At 31.1% G+C, this 18,577-nt stretch overlaps 2 protein-coding genes across 7 annotated transcripts; one reads left to right on the forward strand and one right to left on the reverse strand.

Annotated features, from left to right (window-relative positions):
* The first annotated feature begins 920 nt into the window (after positions 1–920).
* LOC103504583 (palmitoyl-acyl carrier protein thioesterase, chloroplastic-like) lies at positions 921–3,919 on the forward strand. Its single transcript, XM_008468942.3, has 6 exons — positions 921–1,987; positions 2,085–2,218; positions 2,612–2,725; positions 2,823–2,991; positions 3,079–3,147; positions 3,247–3,919. Exons 1-6 carry the CDS (start codon positions 1,619–1,621, stop codon positions 3,589–3,591), a joined length of 1,200 nt encoding a protein of 399 aa, XP_008467164.1. The 5' UTR covers positions 921–1,618; the 3' UTR covers positions 3,592–3,919.
* Positions 3,920–4,042: 123 nt separating this feature from the next.
* LOC103504584 (CDP-diacylglycerol--serine O-phosphatidyltransferase 1-like) lies at positions 4,043–12,312 on the reverse strand. 6 transcript variants are annotated; one of them, XM_008468943.3, is made up of 13 exons: positions 11,776–12,312; positions 9,311–9,505; positions 8,195–8,260; positions 8,057–8,116; positions 7,124–7,214; positions 6,638–6,692; positions 6,454–6,533; positions 6,229–6,345; positions 6,023–6,107; positions 5,583–5,674; positions 4,835–5,088; positions 4,665–4,753; positions 4,043–4,542 (listed from the first exon to the last, which is right to left on the reverse strand). In XM_008468943.3, the coding sequence occupies exons 2-13, from the start codon at positions 9,478–9,480 to the stop codon at positions 4,415–4,417; spliced, it is 1,287 nt and encodes a 428-aa protein (XP_008467165.1). In that variant the 5' UTR covers positions 9,481–9,505; positions 11,776–12,312; the 3' UTR covers positions 4,043–4,414. The 6 variants fall into 6 exon arrangements, with proteins under 6 accessions (XP_008467165.1, XP_050945678.1, XP_008467167.1 ...); XM_051089721.1 differs by lacking the exon at positions 11,776–12,312 and adding an exon at positions 10,155–11,070; XM_008468945.3 differs by lacking the exon at positions 11,776–12,312 and adding an exon at positions 9,596–10,087.
* Positions 12,313–18,577: the final 6,265 nt, after the last annotated feature.

The raw sequence follows: 18,577 nt of genomic DNA on the forward strand, positions 1-18,577 counted from the left end.
AAAGAGATTTCCACTTTATCGTTCTTGCTCTTTCCTTTTTCTAGGAGGATTGGCCTGCGGCAATCCTAAGACTCTCGACTGAAAGGTTTGATTTGACATAGTAATGGTGAAGACCGGAGAATTGGTTGAAGTGTCCCTGTGGCTGCAAGTTCATTTTAAATTTTAGTCTTTTGCGTTTTATTTTCTCTAATAGTAGGTAGGGATATTCAAATCATAAGTTCTTTAATCTAATATAATTGATGTGAATTGAATTATAATAGAAGATCAACATTTTTTTAACTATAACATAGTTATCAACTTGTACTATTAGCTATCAATTTTGAGGTTTGAAGTTCGACTTTATGTTTTTCATTGTTTTGACGTTCCAAATGAATACGAGAAAGGAACTTTGTTGTTAGGACCAAATAACTATTGAAATAAAGGTTATCAAAGTTCTATACACAAAACTAGACATGATGGAGTTGGACTAAGAAGCAATAAAGATTAAATTCTAAACAATAACGATTTCACCCTAGAATAATGTTGTATGGATAACAAAACAAAGTAAAAACCAGGTATTTGAAGCAAGATTTGAATAGACAAGGGGTTGAAAATTTTTTCATCTTAAAGTTCTATGTTCATCTAAAATCCTAAAAGTGTAGAGTTAAAAAAGTTATTATTCTTGTTGAGTTTATAGCTATACATTTATTTAGTTAACTTTTAATTCTTAAGTTTTGAAAAATAGACTTAGCAGTTTTTGACATTATTTTCATTACCTATTTTAACAATGTAGTTTTTAAAAATTTATTTCTAAGTTAACATGAAAAGTAATAAAATTAAAAACAATGAGAACGATACATTTATAATAATAGATTCCCCACCTCCCCACTCTTGAGCTCTCCTCTCCTTCCTCCTAGTCAATGTCATGACCACATCTTCCTCTTCTCCTTCTTCCCAACATTATAGCTTCAATGTCAACGTCCATGCCTCGATCACCTCACCATTTCCTTTTCTTCCTTTATTAACTATTTTCTTCACAATTTGAATCTCGTCACTTCTCTTTGACATGCTATGTTAGTGATCTAGAGATTTGTAATTCTCACCTTCCGACCTCTATTTCGAATGCAAAAGACAAAAACAACATGGGTTGTTGAACCGAGGTCTTTTGTTCACACCAACAATATTTTATATTGATATCTTAAATTCCAAACAAATTTAGTAAAAGAAAGTTCTCTCATTTCCCACACTCACTCACTCCCTCTACTCTATTCACTATAAATCAAAACCAAAATTGTTTCTTCGTTTCGTCCCACAAGACAGCTCCATGGAAAGACAATCAAAAACCATAATAATAATAAACAATCATCTCTTTCCATTCAACACAGTCACAAAAGCGTCCAAATTTCAAACTACCCATTTGTCTTTCAAATCTCCATTGTCGATCAAAACTAAGATTCCATACCCACTTCAAAGAAAAATGTCAAAACCTTCCCATTTTCCGATGGGACATACCCATTTCTTTGTTATGTTCATCTCTCAACTCAGAAAAGATGGATTTGTTATCTTCTTCCTTAGGCGAATCCGCCATTTGTAACTATAAGATCGTGATGGCCGTTCTTCTATTTCAGAAGCTCCACCAATGGCCTCTTTCTCTTGCCCTGTTCCTTATGTTATTAGATGTTCCACTGCCAAAGAAGGTAATGATTCTAACAAGCTAAGGTATGCTAAAGTTAATGGGGCTATTATTGGGTCCATTTCTGAAGCTGATTTGCTGAGCCAATCGGTTAGAGCTTCAAGAGCTCTCGTCCCTTCTGTGGCGGAAAATGGGTGTTTTGTTAAAGAAGATGTTCGTCAGAAAATTCCCACGAAGAAGCAGCTGGTTGATCCTCATCGGCAAGGCTTGATCATTGAAGGGGGTGTTGGGTATAGACAAACTGTTGTAATCAGATCGTATGAAGTTGGTCCTGATAAGACTGCAACTGTGGAGAGCGTCATGAATCTTTTGCAGGTCAGGGATGCCCAAATTTTGTTCGACGAAATGCCTGAGAGAAGTTTTTGAATTCGGACTCACTTTAACTGGTTGGTACCATTTGTGATTCATGTAGGAAACTGCACTTAATCATGTTTGGATGTCTGGGCTTCTCAGCAATGGTTTTGGGGCTACCCATGGCATGATGAGGAACAATCTTATCTGGGTTGTTTCACGTATGCTTGTCGAAGTAGACCACTATCCGATATGGTATGTTCTCTATAATCCTCAAAAGAGTAATCCAACCCGGCTTCAAGTTTGTAGAGTTTTTATCTAAACACAATTGCGAATTCATCTGGATAGTTGTTAATTCATTTTAACAGCCAGAGCCAGCCTTCCGGTTTCTTCTTGAACAATGAGTTATTATACTGCCTGATGTCATGTCCCAAAAGAGAAAATATCCATTGCCTACTAATATTGATACATTGTATTATCTGTTCTATAGGTTAGATTGATATTACTTGAATAGAGCTTCCCAGAGTTTTGAAAACTAATTACTAACTTAGTTTACATCTCTTGAGTCTTGGGATGACCGTCTTCCTACTTTGTTCATGGGGATATCGATGTCACTCATGCATATGCATATGGTGGATTATTTTGCAGGGGAGAGATTGTTGAAATCGATACATGGGTTGGGGCATCTGGGAAAAATGGAATGAGAAGGGACTGGCTAATTAGAAGTCAAGCAACAGGCCATGTTTATGCTCGAGCAACAAGGTAATAAGAACTTACTACGTAGATGAAATTTCTTCCAAATTTATACCTAGTTGCTGTCATCTCTCCTGGTATACTAAAATGGTGAAATATAAAACAGCACATGGGTGATGATGAACCAGCAAACAAGACGACTCTCCAAAATGCCAGAAGAAGTAAGGGCAGAAATTTCACCATGGTTTATTGAAAAGCAAGCAATCAAAGAAGATGCCCCCGAGAAAATTTCCAAGTTAAATGACAAAGCTAAGTACATGAACTCCGACTTGAAGGTAAAAATCCCTTTAAATCAACTACGCTTCAGTCTCCACCAGCATTTATAAAAGTTAAAAACATGCTGATAATTGCTATTTTCCCAGCCGAAGAGAAGTGATCTGGACATGAACCATCATGTCAACAATGTCAAATACCTAAGATGGATGCTGGAGGTATCGTACATACAAAACCATCATTTATCTATAGATTTTGGTTGGGGGAGGGGGGCCCGTCCAATGAACTTCTGACACTTGTAAAATTGCCTATTACAGACGATACCCGACCATGTTTTGGAGTCTCATCAACTTTCTAGTATCATATTGGAGTATAGAAGGGAATGCGGAAGCTCTGATATAGTTCAATCACTATGTGAGCCAGATGAAGATGGAATCCTCAGAGATGTGGAGATGATAGAAGATAGTGAAATCAGTCTACTAAACGGGTTTTCCTTGGCGTCCGAGATTCTCAAAGGTGGACTCTTGGGATCTTTTGACAAAGGAACACTGAGGTACACACATCTTCTACAAATTGAAGGGGAAGCTAAGAATGAAGAGATAGTGAGGGGAAGAACCACATGGAAGAAAAAGCTTACCACTATACCATTCTCCACACAGTAAATCTTATTTATAGCAGTTCGATCGCCTCTATATGAAGACAACACCCACAATGCAACATTCCTGAAAACAATAAGCAAAAGGGCTACTTTATGTGAAATTTATTATTTTGTTCATGATTTCTCATATTCTTGTTCTGCTTCACAAGGGAGTGTTTATCAAATGGATCTGCTCCAGCAAATGCAGAAGTAATCATAGAGTCTCCCTTTAAAGAGTTCAAGAAGTCAAGAACTATACGAAACAATGTAAATTGTAATAGATCGATATTATTTGGAAAAAAGAAGCTGATCCGTCATGGATATATTTGAAGCCTCTTTTATTTTTATTTTTATCTTTTGGATTATGTTTTAAGAATTTCCAATGGTACTGACTCCAGCTGATTCTCTGCATTGGACGTTTGTGGTTTAAAAAGTTGACGTTCTGTAAACTACAAATATCAATAGAGAAGTCTGACTGCAGAAAAACCAAACACGAAAAAAAATGTATAAAGATTAAATAACAATCTCAAACATTAACATTAATCAACATAAAAATAAAATGAAAAACCCAAGAAACAACCCCCCACCCCCCACCCAAAAATAAAATAAATAAAAGCACAACAAACCAGATAGAAGAACAGATCAAATAGCAACTCTAACATCTAGAAAAAGAAAATTTTCCACTCAAGAAACATAATTCCCAAAAAGAAGAAGATTACTGATCTGGGAAATGAGTCCATTTTCTGAGAGGGAGCTCATGTACAATCAATGTGGGTAAAATATTTACATGGGAATCCTCCTTCTGACAAGAAGAAACCAAAGAATGGTCTACCACTGCTGCTGAGAGATCATCGCTTCTTTCTTGCTAAACGTTGATGCGATTGCCACGACCAAATTAAAAGGAATAATATGACAGCACCTCCAACCGAGATCCAGAATATTACCAACCAAAGAGGCATTGGTTTGGGATATAAACCTGAAATGAAAAACAGATCAATGGCAACCAGTTAGTAATAAGTATACACTTTCATTCCTAATAGAACTTCAACAAGCTTGAAACTAAACCGTTATATGTGCAGAAGATCTCAAAATATGTACCATGTCCAAACTTTATACAAATAAGAAGTTCAATGATGCAAATTGCAAGAGATAGCCAACAAAATGCGCCAACTTTCTTCACGGGCTTTCTGGAATACATATTATTAGTCAAGACAAATGGATTCGTTTGGAGGAATAGGAATTCAGGGGGGCAGAGATGGAGAGAGTACCGATCTTGAAGGTAGGAATTATATTCGCGAATTGTTGGGATCGCAATCAGCCACCACAAGATTAGTCTATATATGATCACAGGATTCCTAGGGGGTACCCAAAGACAAAACTTCAAAAAGAATGTATTGAGCTCTACTGTCAGGAAGATGATGCAAAGGCTTATAACTTGAATGAAACGCCATGGACCAAGTAATGGGTGCCACTCATCTTTGTCCCACTGTGCTGGTGTGAATTGTCCCAGTGTTCGTTTGACCTGCAACGGAGAATAACAAACTTGTAATAAAAGCAAATAATCGTCCTGGACCAAGGAAAACATATGACCTGTTCTCCTAAACTAGCATAATGTTCAAAAGAAAAGGAAAGGTACATGGATTTTGATGGACATAGAGACGCCAGTGATTCAAAGTCTTTAAAATAAATAGTGACACAAAGTTTGATTCTTCACTTATTACAGGCATTGGCAGTAGAGATCTTCGACCATGGTTTAGACTGCGACTCTTTTTCTTTTTCTTTCTTTTGTTTTGAGAAGTGGAGAAGGAGCGTGAAGAGGAAGGATGTCATCACGATAACTAATAACTCTTACATAAAAAGGAACCGAGTATCTGTTTTTTTTTTCTTTTTTTGCTGATAAGAAACAAAAATGTACTTTCCCAATGATATTAGGAAAGTAGCTGATGAAGAAATCTATCATACTGATGGGGTGGTTAATGATATCACACAAAAGATGGAGGTTTAATTAAAACATACTTTCCCAATAATATTAGGTTGACGACTTAGACCAACCCACTTGTATGTTTTACCATCAAAGTATCGAACAGTACGCATTCCTGCCCAGATGCCTGCAAATTCAGTCATACATGAAATCAAAAACCAAGTTTATTTCTAAAAGGTACCATTAGTTGCAAAGAAACTATATAGAACACTTGAACCATCCTTGTCCATGTAAGGAGGTTCAATAACCAGTAATCTATCAATTTCAACCTATCAAAAGACTGTGAAAGTCGACCCAAAAGACTAGAAGACAGACCAAGAAGGATAATCACTAATTTCTACTCTGGTTGGATATGGCTATTTGGGAAGTAGGAAAGGAGAAGAATTTGAGCATATAAATTAAATAATTAATTTATACAATGCCTAACAGTAGCAAACAAAAAATTGGACATGTAGGAGGGAAGGAGTGATCTTACCAAACCAGTTACATATCAAAATATCAAGAACGATACTGTCCCACCAACACTCATTGAAGTTAGGTAACATGTGGCGAAAGGTTAGCTGAAAATCAAGATAATTAAGTTATAATTGTATCAATGAATTGGACAACAGCAAGCACTTAAAAGGTCAAGCTTCGATCGAGATCAATGTAACAAATTCATAGGTAGTGAAAAAACCGTACCTCCATCATTTCAAACCCAATTGACAACACCCATAGTAGAGCTTGGTTACGAATCATTATAGCCTTTCCCCACCATCCAATTATATGAGCTGGAACAAATTCATCAAAAAGAGTCTCCTGAAAGTAAGGATAAACAAGTATACGATGAATCTCCCAATGTCATAGATACAAAAAAAACACTATTGCTGCTGTACATTTTGAGTATATAGGCAAAAGATTTCGTACATAAACATTCTTAAACCTGCTTTTGGAATTTTCAGGTAAATAAAGACGACAATCAGCACCATAAGATCTTTCTGGAAGCTCTGCATGAAATGGCAGGATGATAACTTAAAAACTTCTAACAGATACCCAAGCCATGCTTATACATTTTCACGGACAACAGTTACACAGAGATGAAGAGCATTACCAACACCAAGGTCAGGATGGAGAAACTTCATAAACTGTCGAGCATCATCACGACTCTGGACGAGAATTATATCGTGGTGTTAACAAGTGATAATTGCTAAATGTACATTGAAAACCCCTTTTAAACAACCAAAAGAAGGAACAAAATTGTCAATCAACCAACTGCAATCTAAATTTGAGGCCTCTCCCCACCTGACAACTTTTCATTTAAAGAACATATATGACATACAAAGAAAATTTTACAAACAAAAACTGAAATTGTCAACTAAGATCCTGTTTTCTGATTAATTATACAATATGATATTTCTTTATAATATAAGAAACAGTTTATTTATACTATACAATACTTTGAAAAACAACTACACTTAATTGACTGAACTCACGAATCTATACAGGGAAACATAAGGAATATAGCACTGAAAACAATCAAACAGTAAATATCATAGAGAGAAAATAAAAGAAAAGCACCACATCGAGGGGGCACAACCTGAAACAGCAAAAAGGTAAGTGCTATCAAGTAAATGACAGCCATTCCATGCACCAAACGCCAAATTGCTGGATGTGGCCTAATCAAAATCCTGCAAGAAACAACCTCAGGCGTGAGGGGTGTAAAAACACACTTGCATGAAAATACTTTATCAGAATTTCTCTAATTCACGAACCATATCAAAGTGATCTTAAAAAATTTCCATTTGTAACCTAGTATAACTAATAGTGTTAAACAATTGAGTCCAAGATGCACAAATGAGAAATGAAAATATCAACAACAATGAAAAGGACCATACATAAGAAGTTTTAGATTAGGGATTTTCTAGTCCAGAAACTAAGAAGCATGGACACTTCAGTTTGGACAGCGTGTCGGTGTCCGACACATGTCAGACACTTGGACACTCTGACACTTGGTGGACACCTATTGGACGCTTGCTAGTGCAACAAATGTATTAGATATGCATAGAACACTCGTTAAGTAGACTCAAAAAACACATATGTGATAACAATAATAACTTTTGGGCATGGAATACATCAAGCTAAGTCTTTTAAGTATATAAATGCATCAATTCATTTACTATAAAAATATATATATTTAAAAAATGGATATTTTAATAAACGTGTCCTTGTCGTGTCGTGTCCTGGATTTTTAAATTATGGCGTGTCACTGTGTCCATATCGTATTCATGTCTCGTATCCATGTTCGTGCTTCTTAGTCCAGAAACAACATCTTGTAACATATTGTAGATGAAGGGCAGGTCTTTCCATGCATATAACAGGGATCAAAGCAAACCTATCGAGAGTCAAAGTCCATTCCAACTTTCTAACAAGTATTAGTCTTAATTCTTTACCATTGATTTTTCTTTAATGTACAACACAAAAGATGAGGATGTCAATACAATGTTCATATGCTCAATAAAGAACCACTTACGTTGATGGGGCTTGCAGCAAACAATAGGCAAGAAATACTGAAATCATAGCCCATACACCCCTACATGGAATAACACTTGGTAGAATGAGCTTCTGACAGTAATAAAAAAGTGATTATATAATTCTTAATGACACAAACCTTTTAACAGAAGTAGCACTATCCTCATGTGCTGCATTTTGAGGATCAAGGGCTCCACTGGCCCAGCTGGTTAAGACAAGCAACAAAGTAAATGAAACAGAAGTTTCTTTAGTACTAAAAATAAGTGAGTTGAAGCTTCCTTCATAAAATGCTAGAAACATTTTTATTTAGTTTAATACATGAACAGGGGCAAATAACAGCTGAAAAACAACATCATGGAGGCCACAACAATTTTCCAAGCATAAAGTGACACTAGATGTTGAGACTCCCTCTACTCTCATGATCCATTCTGAGTCTTAATTGAGACGTTGATGTGTTGTTCTAGAACTACAAGTTTTTAAAATGGTATTCACATTTTAATTTAGTGACAAATGACAGAAATACGTAACATAACAGTGACACAAACCAAGACATAAAAGAAATACAATTAAAGAAAGTAAAATAAAGCCAAAAATGATGAAAAATGTTATATGTACATCCGACAGAAAAAAAGTCATGGAAAATTATGGGTTTCCAAATATCTCTTGTTCCATGCTACAAATTATAAAAAGAAATGAAGGAAAAGCTTCCATTCAAGGGAACAAGTGGACAACTAAACATACAGAAGGGAACTTTGTCACCAAAGCCAGAAAAACAGAAAGACCTCCGCTTCTAACCGAAAAGAACACAGACCTCCACTTATACCCCAAAAGGACAAAAAATTAACACAACTAACTAACTATCTTGAGAAAGAGAAAATAACTCAAGCAATACACTGCAAGTGCATTATCCAGAACCAAATTTCAATTATGTGCAAAATTTCAGTATTGAAACAGCAGAATTTAACAACTCCTCTCTTATTCACAATAACCTGAGCATGACTTTAACACTCACAGGTATTATTTTTATTTTCACCTTCAACAATAACATTGTACAAGAAATATGGTTCACTATTTTACAACTGACCAACGTCAATTAGGTGGGAGTAGGAAACTCCAATTCACAGAGAAAAAGGAATTCCAATTAGATTGTAGATAGGAAGTCAACGAAAAAGTTCAAAATAAACCACTTCAAATGCAGCAAAAATTTGGACAAGAATTTAACGATAAGAAACTACCTATTGCACAAAACACTCACATAAGGAAGCATGCACCAATAAGTAATAATGATATAGTACGAGGCTTGTACGCCCATGCAGTCCAGGGATCAAGATCTTCACCCACGCTTAACGAATTATAATCACCATTTTCTTGAACCAAATAATTTCTTTTTCTTGCTCGTTTTGGTCCATCAGGCTCCATGACCATTTCTCGAAATGATACAGCTTGCTAACTGCAAATTACAAATATAGGGGTGTAACCATTTTTCTTAAACATACTACAGAGTTAAAAGTAAAAGAATTCCTAGGCTGCATACTCGTACAGTGGTTAACAGCTTAGAGCATGAAACCAAAAGGTCATCAGAAATTTGACAGAACAAGAGCACCTTTGAGAACACCAGGAAAAACTATAGACAGAACACAGAAATATAATATCCCTATAAATTGGAAAGCCAATACGTCTAGAGCATACATTTTGGTGATATATGCATGTCCACCTCAAACATAAATATAATATATTAGTAGAAAATTCAAAAGTTGGTTGGACCATCAAAAAGTATTCCACTGCTTAAAACACTCAACTCCAAATCACATACTTCCAAAATAGGAGAAATGACATGCGTTCTAGATTATTAGGAAAAACAAATTTGACTCAAATTTTACCTTTTCTATCTACACATTGAACCTCCAAGTTAAAAGTCTGATATTTTCATCCTAAATATGTTCTCATCATTTCAAATTAAACTCCTCGTAAAACTTCATCACTTTCTTTATTTTTTTGTTCAAAGAAATATAATTTTAGATATCAATTCCGTTCTTTTAGCCCTTTAACAAGTAAAGAAGCCAAAAATACTACAGAGATTAAAGGCTGAGAAATGGCACCTTGCAGAAAATTAGCCAGCAAATCATGATAAACATGGAAACTTATTACGCCAACAAGGGTTGAAAAATATGATAGATAGACCAAAGAAGGACAAAAAACCTAAAAATGACATATATATTCCTCAGAGGAAGTTCACATGATTAAACACCTTCTCAGCAATATGAAAGTATGATACTCTAAATCATTACAGAATCTCAAGATATTCACACCAGGAAATTAATGAGAAGATTGTACTCCAGTCAAAAAAGGTGAACAGAAAGAGGCATTAAGTGATATGATTAAGAAAAACATTCCATAGAAGCATGTGAAATCTAATCCTCTATTCCCATCCCAATGCATGGACCCTACAGATTTCCCTTCGGCTGATTGTGACATTCATCAACAATCATAATAGTCTAACAATGAACTTCCAATATGAAGTCCAATCACTACAAATTTACATATTTCACCCATCAATTAGGTGCCTGTCCTTCAAAATCCAAAAGAGATTCTCAAAATCTCAAGTCAAACTAATTTATCCGAAGGGCAAACCACTTTTACACAAATCTGATCCCACACGATGCTTCAAACTTTACAGACTGTTTGCTAATAATAATGCATTAAACCTATGCCAAAGGCTATAATTCATAGACTTATTAAGTGATTTTGAGTAGAGGTTTATGTGATAGAACTGCCCTGAAATTTTAAACACGGGATCACCAACAAACTTACAACTACAACCCCCAATGTTGCCCTTCCTTGAATTAATTCTTCCATTCCAAAGCCTAATAATAACTCAATAGATTAAATCAAACATATACAAGTGGATCCAACATAAATCCTCAAACATGAAACTCATTCAATATTTACAAGTACTAGGATTCAAGCTTTTGCAAAATCTTCCTAGAAAAACAAAAAGATGCAAGAGCACCACATCCAAGGAAATGGCATGATTGAATTATTAAAAGAAAAAAGCAATCCAGACCAAGAACATATTGCTTTCTAATGAGTTCAAGAGAAATATATATATATATATATATATATATATATATACACAAAGCACAAATCTAAAAACAAAAGAAAAAACATTGTAAGTAGAGAATATAAATACAAATTAGAAACCTGCAAGGGTATGAAGTGCAATTAAGCAGTAGAGAAGTCAATGAGTAATTAAAAAGAATAAATACAATAAACTAAAAAAAACTTATAGGGACTGTAGGAGAGAAAGCAAAAAGGGGAAGGACCCCACCATGAAATAACACCACCCCTTTCCCTTAATTGAACCGTTGTTGCATGTCTTGGAAAATTATAAAGTACCCATTATTGAAAGTGATGTAAAAATGAAAACCCATATCACAGAATCGCCCAGAAATCACGCATAAAAAGAAGAAGAAGAAGAAAAAAAAAAAATACATGAAAAAGGGTTCTAAGAAAACTAAAGGAGAAACGAGAAAGATTTCATAAAAAAGACAGAGAAACATAAAAAAAAAAAAAAAAAAAAAAAGCAATGAATGAATTATACAGAAACAATAAGCAAATGAAACCCAAATCAAAAAATAACAAACGGGGGAAAAGGTGAAGGAAAAAGCGTATTTGGGTATAGAGAAAAAAGCCTTTAAGGACGATTTTTAGTTTACTTACGTAGAGAAGGTGGAAGAAGGGGCTGACAAAGGGGGGGAAGCCCTGGCCGTACGATTAGAGGACAGAAGGATTGTAGCCGTCAGATCAGAAAGGTAGGAGAAAGTGGAAGTTGTAATAATGGAGAGTTATAGAAAAGCAGCAGTGGAGAAAGATAGAAAGCAAGAAGAAGATGATGATGATGATGAAGAAAAGAAAGACAATTTTTTTTCTTCAAAAAAAAAAAAACCAAATTGAAAATTAAGTTTTTATGATTAAAAAGTTTGATACAAATCAAATCTCATATAATCAACTGATTGATTTAGAAGGAAATGCAAAGAACAGAGAATTGGGAAAAGCAAATTAGCCTTTGTGTAACAGTAGAGAGAGAGAGAAAGAGAGAGAACATAAATATTAAAAAAAGAAGAAAAGAAAACTTTGTGTTTCTTTTTTTGTTAAGTATGAGAGATAGAGTAGAGAGAGGAATGAAAAGTCTAAGTTCTTTTTTCCTTAAGATTAGAGAGAGAGAGAGAGAGAGAGAGAAAGAGAGAGTCTGCCATAGCTGCAGAAAGGCAGGTGCTGCTGAAATCAACATTAAAATAATAATTGTTTTTTTTTTAAATTAATTAATTTATTTTAAGAACAATTTTCTTTCTTCTCTTTCATTTTTTTTTTCTTTTTCTTTTTGGTAATGTTTAGAAGGGAGGGTTAAGATAAGGCCACTTCTGAACATGAAGAAGATGTATTTTTGGAACAATTTCCTCTCCTTTTTGGTGATTTTTTTTTCATTAAAGTTAAAGTTAATGGATCTTTTCTTTTCTTTCTAAATTACAAATTAAAGATTTTTCATGAACTTTGTATTTTCTTTTCAAAAAAGAAGAAGAATCATTGTTGTTCCAAAAGTTGGTGTTCAATTATTCTTGACATTTTGTAATACAAATCCATTAAAATCTTTTATGAAAAATGAAAACTAAAGTCTAAAATAGTTGTGGTAGTGACTTAGACCTACTTGTTTTGAAGTAATTTTGTATTTTTTAAATATATTTAAAAATACTTTTAAATGGAAAAAAAAAATAGAGTTATTTATCTATTTTAAAACCACTCTTAAATATTAGAATATTAATGTTTGAGTCAATTTTTATTTGATACTTTTTAGATCTATTTTGTTTCTATTCTGTTTCAGTAGTAATTTTGGAAAGTATGTAAAGTTCAAAATATATATAAAAACTGAGAGTATTATTGAACATTGGAAAGAAAATGATAGTGCTTTTAAAATAATGCCCAAAGTTGCCTTTTTTTTTTTTTTAATTTTTTGTTTGGATATAAATATTATATCTTTATAGTTTGAATGAGGTTATAACATGATTATTTGTAATTAGAATTTAGTGGATATAATTTTGATAACATCTTTATAAATAAACTATATGATTGGATCAAACTCTCAAAATTTATCTATGAGTTAATGAAAACTATATTATTTTAAAAATTATATGAACCAAATTCATAATTAACATTTTTTTCAAACTCTATCAAATCTCAAACTCATTGGATTTCTTTTGAACTTTTAAAATTATTACTAAAAAGTTTTGTTGTCAGTACAAAATGGGTGGTTTTTTTTTAAAAAGCAAATGTATTGAATTGTATTAAAACAAAATACAATAAGAGGATCTAAAATTATGTGCAACAAAATTTATCTTTGAGTTGAACGATTTGGTTCCGATTAAGTGATACAAAAGTCATTATGTTTCAACGGTACTTTTTTCAATCAAACTCTTTTCTTACTATTTCTACGCTTCACATTCTCATTTTTGTTTCATTTTCAATTACTCACATTATTCTAACACTCTTCTAATTTCCAACAATTATGATTACATTTCAACTCTCCAAACAATACAATTCTTTCAACCTAAGCTCTAAGTCACATTGCATATTAAAAAATATATTGGATTGTACAACTTGACTAACTACTAAAGATGCACAAAAGCCAATAAACTCTAGTTTACACTCGTGGATGAGTCGAAAAATAAATAATTTAACCCAATTTTAACTATATTTGTAATAACATCTGCTTAAAAGAAAAAAAAAAGTTCTTTAATAGAATTTATGTTGTTACATCATGAATTCAAATCGCTAAAAATAAATATGTACTTGAACTTTTCCTTTTATTTTTTTTTTATTTTAAGAAAGAAACAAAACACACTATATTTATCGTTATCAATAGGAAAAAGCTTAGCCAATATGACAAATTTCTCTCCCATATTTAAGAAATAATTCATTCAATTTGTTAAATGAAAAAAAGATATTTATAAAAATAAAACAAATATCACAATCTATCAACGATAGAACGAGATAAATTGCGATCAACTAGTATCTATGCTACCATAACATAGATAAACATAAATAGTAATTTCTTGAGATCTATAATATTTTATTTAAAATAAATTATTAATTTTATATAGGGAAGAAGTGACTTATAAGAGCTAGCAATTTGATTTTTCGATGTTTTTATTCATACAAGTTTTTATTTTAAAAAATCGAAGAAATGACATGGAGAAGTAATCTATTAAAAATAGTTTACTTTTAAAAAGTGTTCTACAAAATAAAAAGGTTATTTTGAAAACACTCTCCAAAGCTTTACATCCCTTTTTTTTTTTAAGAGTATTTTTCAAATACAAACTTTTTAGTTTTATATATATATATATATATATATATATATATATTTAAATTTATCCAAATGTATTTTTGGTATAAACAAATAAAGAAAACTATTTAAAAGGAAAAAAGAAAAAAAAAATAAATTTTCAAACAACAACTACTGACATATTTATATTTGTTTATTGTTTATCATTATCATATTCGAAAATAAATAGTTATAAATACATAAAAGCATCCCCAGGGATCCTCTTCTTAATTGTCGCATATTTCCTTTGCATGTTTCTCCACTCCTTTCTCAACTAATTTTGTTGCTTCTTCAATTACCATTTTACCCTTGGATGCTTTTTTTTTCTCTCTCGAGATAAACCTATCTTTTTCGTAAAATATAACAATTTGCGTCTAGAAAGAGTTGAAAAACTAATTGACCACTAGATCAACTAATAATATTGATGCAATGTCACAATGATGTATGTTATATTATTATCGATCGAGCATAAAGTTTAGGGAGGAGCCAATAAATCAACTGGTGTCAACAACATTAACATAACTCAACTGACATAATTTTATATTTTAATTTTGAGGTATGAGGCTTAATTCTTTCACCTGCAAATTGAAAAGAAACGATACGTAATTAAAAAAAGAATTTAGACGAACAACTTGTTAAGAGCATGGAAGAAAAGTAAGGAATGAGACAATTATCTACCTCCATTTAGATCGAAAACGATGTATGCAAAGAAGTTTAATATAAAGTATTGCATTGAATAGTAGAAGCAACAAGTATCTTAATTTAAAAATCTTTCTTTATCGATAATGATAAGAATATCATCAACTAACATGACACTACGTGGTTGATGATAAATAATACTTTTTTTTTATAATCACTTATTAGCTAAAAAATTCACAAAATGAACAAATTTACTATTCAATGTTTAAAACATAACGATCAACCGCACGAGATTATTAAATTTGTTAGGATGGTGAAAAAGGATGGAAATGCAAATGGAGGAAAGAATGAGGGTATAATAGCAAAGAGTAAAATATATAAATAAGGAATATATATATGGGGGGGGGGGGGGTGTGGAAGATGGGGAATAATTTTGGGTTGAACAAGATGTGACCTTAAGCACAAAGGGTCATTTCATTGTTCCTTTGTGTGTATTTCTCTTTCACACAAATGGAGGGACCTTCATGTTCATAGCTTTATATGGGTGATCCATTCGGAATACTATGCAATTTTGTGTAATTTCATCAACCATCAATCTCTCTTCATATCTATACCTATAATATATTAATTTTATTTGCAAAAACAGAGGATCCAATAGCCACTACTTTTAAAAAAAAAAATAAACAAATAAACAATTAAGTTGATTTCATATATATATATATATATTTTTAATTTAAAAGGATTAAATAGTTTATCATTGTCTCTATAAGTTCAAAAATAATAATTGAATAAATTGAGTAATTTTTATTTTTTAAAAAATGAAAAATGAAAAGTAAAAGATAAGAATCTTTTACCTTTTAAAAATGCAACCATTTGAGTTGAGTCCTAACTTCAAAAAGAAATTTATAATAAAAACAAGTTTCATATGGGTAAATTTTTCTCAATTTTTTTTTCTATCCGTTAATATTATTCCATTTTCATTTCAATTTATTGAGTATTTATTTAAGTCAAAATATCATCGTATTTTCTATCGGTTGATATTTTACAAATATTTTAACTTTCAAAATTCTTATTCATTAAATCAATGTCTTTTAATTATTAACATCTATCGCTGCTACTATAGATAGAGATAAATAAAAGTTTGGTCTTTATTATTAGTTAAATATGAAATTTTGTTGCATTTAATAAATATTTTATTTCATTTTATTATATTTAAAAATATCTTATGATATATTAAAAAAATATCGTTGTAATAAAGTCGAGGTTGTCGACAAACTTTATTATAGAAGAATTCAACAATAATAATATGGTAGGTAAATAGTGCCAATTCTTTTTAATACTCATAAGCCATTATTGCACTTGTCCAACAAATTTCCAAACTGAGAGTATGAATTGAAATTATATGTCACAAATCACAATGTTTGTTAAGAACATATGAGATAATCAAAAGACAAACACAATCATGAAGTACATTATTATTTATGAACAAATTTTTTTGTCAGTAACAAGAGTTTTTTTTTTTTTTGTTATTAAATTGACACATATCATCTACATTTATGACCAACTGAAGTGTGGAACCTACTGTAATAATTTTATTAAAAGAAAATATAACGTGCGAATATTTTCTCAAATTTTTCCGTATAATTAAGTATTAAAATTTATTGAAAAAGAAATAATAAACTAGCATCTTGGACTAAATATAAGATTTATTGAAAGCATATAACGATTCAAATTAGACATTAATTGAAATTAGAGAGATTAAAACCAACCAAAATTGTATATTTTAAAACCTTCGTTCTTGTCATTTAAAAACATCAAAATAACGGACTACATGACATTTTGAAATCTATCCATTAAACTAAAACTAGATCAAAAGAATATATTTTTCTCATTAAAGGGTTAAATGTATTTACCTTTTTTCCTATGCAAATTTCAAGTTTATAGTAAGTATATATGCATTCAAAATTTGATGAACTACTGCAATAACACAGTATTATTAATGAGTGTGAGGAAATTAATGTTAAAGGGAAGAAAGGGAGAAAAGTTCCATCAATCCTATCCCATCACATGAAAATTAATTATTGGGTGAAAAGACACAATAATTATCAAATTATAATCAAACATTTACGTAATAGATCAACAATTTTCTTGGAGAATAATCATGATTAGTTCGTTAATAATTGGAATTCAGGATAATTATGACAAGATATTTATACTAATAAATTTTGATTAAAATATCTTCGGGTTCTATGGAGTTTTTTTTTCCCCTTTTAGTTTATGTATTTGAAATTGTTTGATTATAACGTATTTTTAATAAATAATAAACATTTTATTTATTTATCAGTATTGTTTACTATTAATTTGGAGATATATATATATATATTTAAATATTAAAAAATTACATTGAATAACTAAATTTATAATTAAAATGAAAATGTAAGGGTTTCAAAATTTGATGTTTTAAAGTACAGAATAAATTTCATTTCTAAAAAAAATGAAAAAAACCTTAAATTTCAACATCAAATTGTTATTTTAATCTAAATATATAAATATATGTAATTTTTAAGACAGGAAAAAAAAGTTAAATTACCATTCTAATTTCAATATTTTGAGTTTTATTTTTTTTCAAGAACTTTAAATGTCAATTCTAGTACTTATACTTCTAATAGCTTAGCTCAGTATTAAGTAAAAAAAAATTAGGTTAACATAGAATTTAATAGTTTTTATCAATGTAATAGAGTTAAAAGGAATTTGAACAATTAATACACTATATACCAAATAAATATTTACTGATGAAGAAAAAACATGTTGAGAAGAATGTAACAAAAAATTGAAATTATTTAAAAAATATAGTAAAATCTATCAAACTCTCTATGACTCATTTAAATTTTTTGTTAAATTTTAATAGTTTTTTTTTTTTTTTTTTACTATCCATAAGAATTTTTCTATTAAAAATACTATAGCAAGTTTAAATCGACATAGTACAATTTAGTATTAGAGAATTTGAATATAAAACATCTTGATTCTCGTATGAGGATAGCTATATTCTTGGTGGTAAAAAAGAGAAAACGTTTGAGTGCATTTATTTTTCCCCATTAGTCTATCTATGGAAGCAACATTGAAAGGCTAAATCCACGACTTTACAATTCCAAGATGAAGGTTTCGTTTGTCACACGTTTTTTTTTTTTCCTTACAAATCCAATTGTGTAGTTTTCCCAAAACCAAATACTTAAGACTAAGATTTTATATAAATAAATGACGTCATCAAGTTAGCTGATCTCAAAAAAAGGTTATTTTATTACATTCCACAAACTATAATGTATAAAAGATACTAAGATAAAACGTAACATTTTAATAAAAAATGTAAAGTGGTTGAACTATAACTAAAACTTAATTATTATTTTTCAAACATGTATGGACGTTTGTGTTCTTATTTAAGTGAAATATTAGGGATTAAATTACACATTTTATATTATAAACTTTGAAGTAGTCTAATTTAACTTTCTA

This window comes from Cucumis melo, chromosome 9 (assembly GCF_025177605.1).
Source record: "Cucumis melo cultivar AY chromosome 9, USDA_Cmelo_AY_1.0, whole genome shotgun sequence".
In the NCBI taxonomy this organism is placed as follows: domain Eukaryota; kingdom Viridiplantae; phylum Streptophyta; class Magnoliopsida; order Cucurbitales; family Cucurbitaceae; genus Cucumis; species Cucumis melo.

Excerpts from the sequence above, each read along its gene's own strand:
- LOC103504583 (XM_008468942.3), top strand. The coding sequence starts at position 1,619 with ATGGCCTCTTTCTCTTGCCCTGTTCCTTATGTTATTAGATGTTCCACT. Across the intron at positions 2,219-2,611 it reads GTAGACCACTATCCGATATG|GGGAGAGATTGTTGAAATCG; the intron begins GTATGTTCTCTA and ends ATTATTTTGCAG. Across the intron at positions 2,992-3,078 it reads ACATGAACTCCGACTTGAAG|CCGAAGAGAAGTGATCTGGA; the intron begins GTAAAAATCCCT and ends CTATTTTCCCAG.
- LOC103504584 (XM_008468943.3), bottom strand. The coding sequence starts at position 9,480 with ATGGTCATGGAGCCTGATGGACCAAAACGAGCAAGAAAAAGAAATTAT. Across the intron at positions 6,108-6,228 it reads TTGGGTTTGAAATGATGGAG|CTAACCTTTCGCCACATGTT; the intron begins GTACGGTTTTTT and ends CTTGATTTTCAG. Across the intron at positions 5,675-6,022 it reads TTTGATATGTAACTGGTTTG|GCATCTGGGCAGGAATGCGT; the intron begins GTAAGATCACTC and ends CTGAATTTGCAG.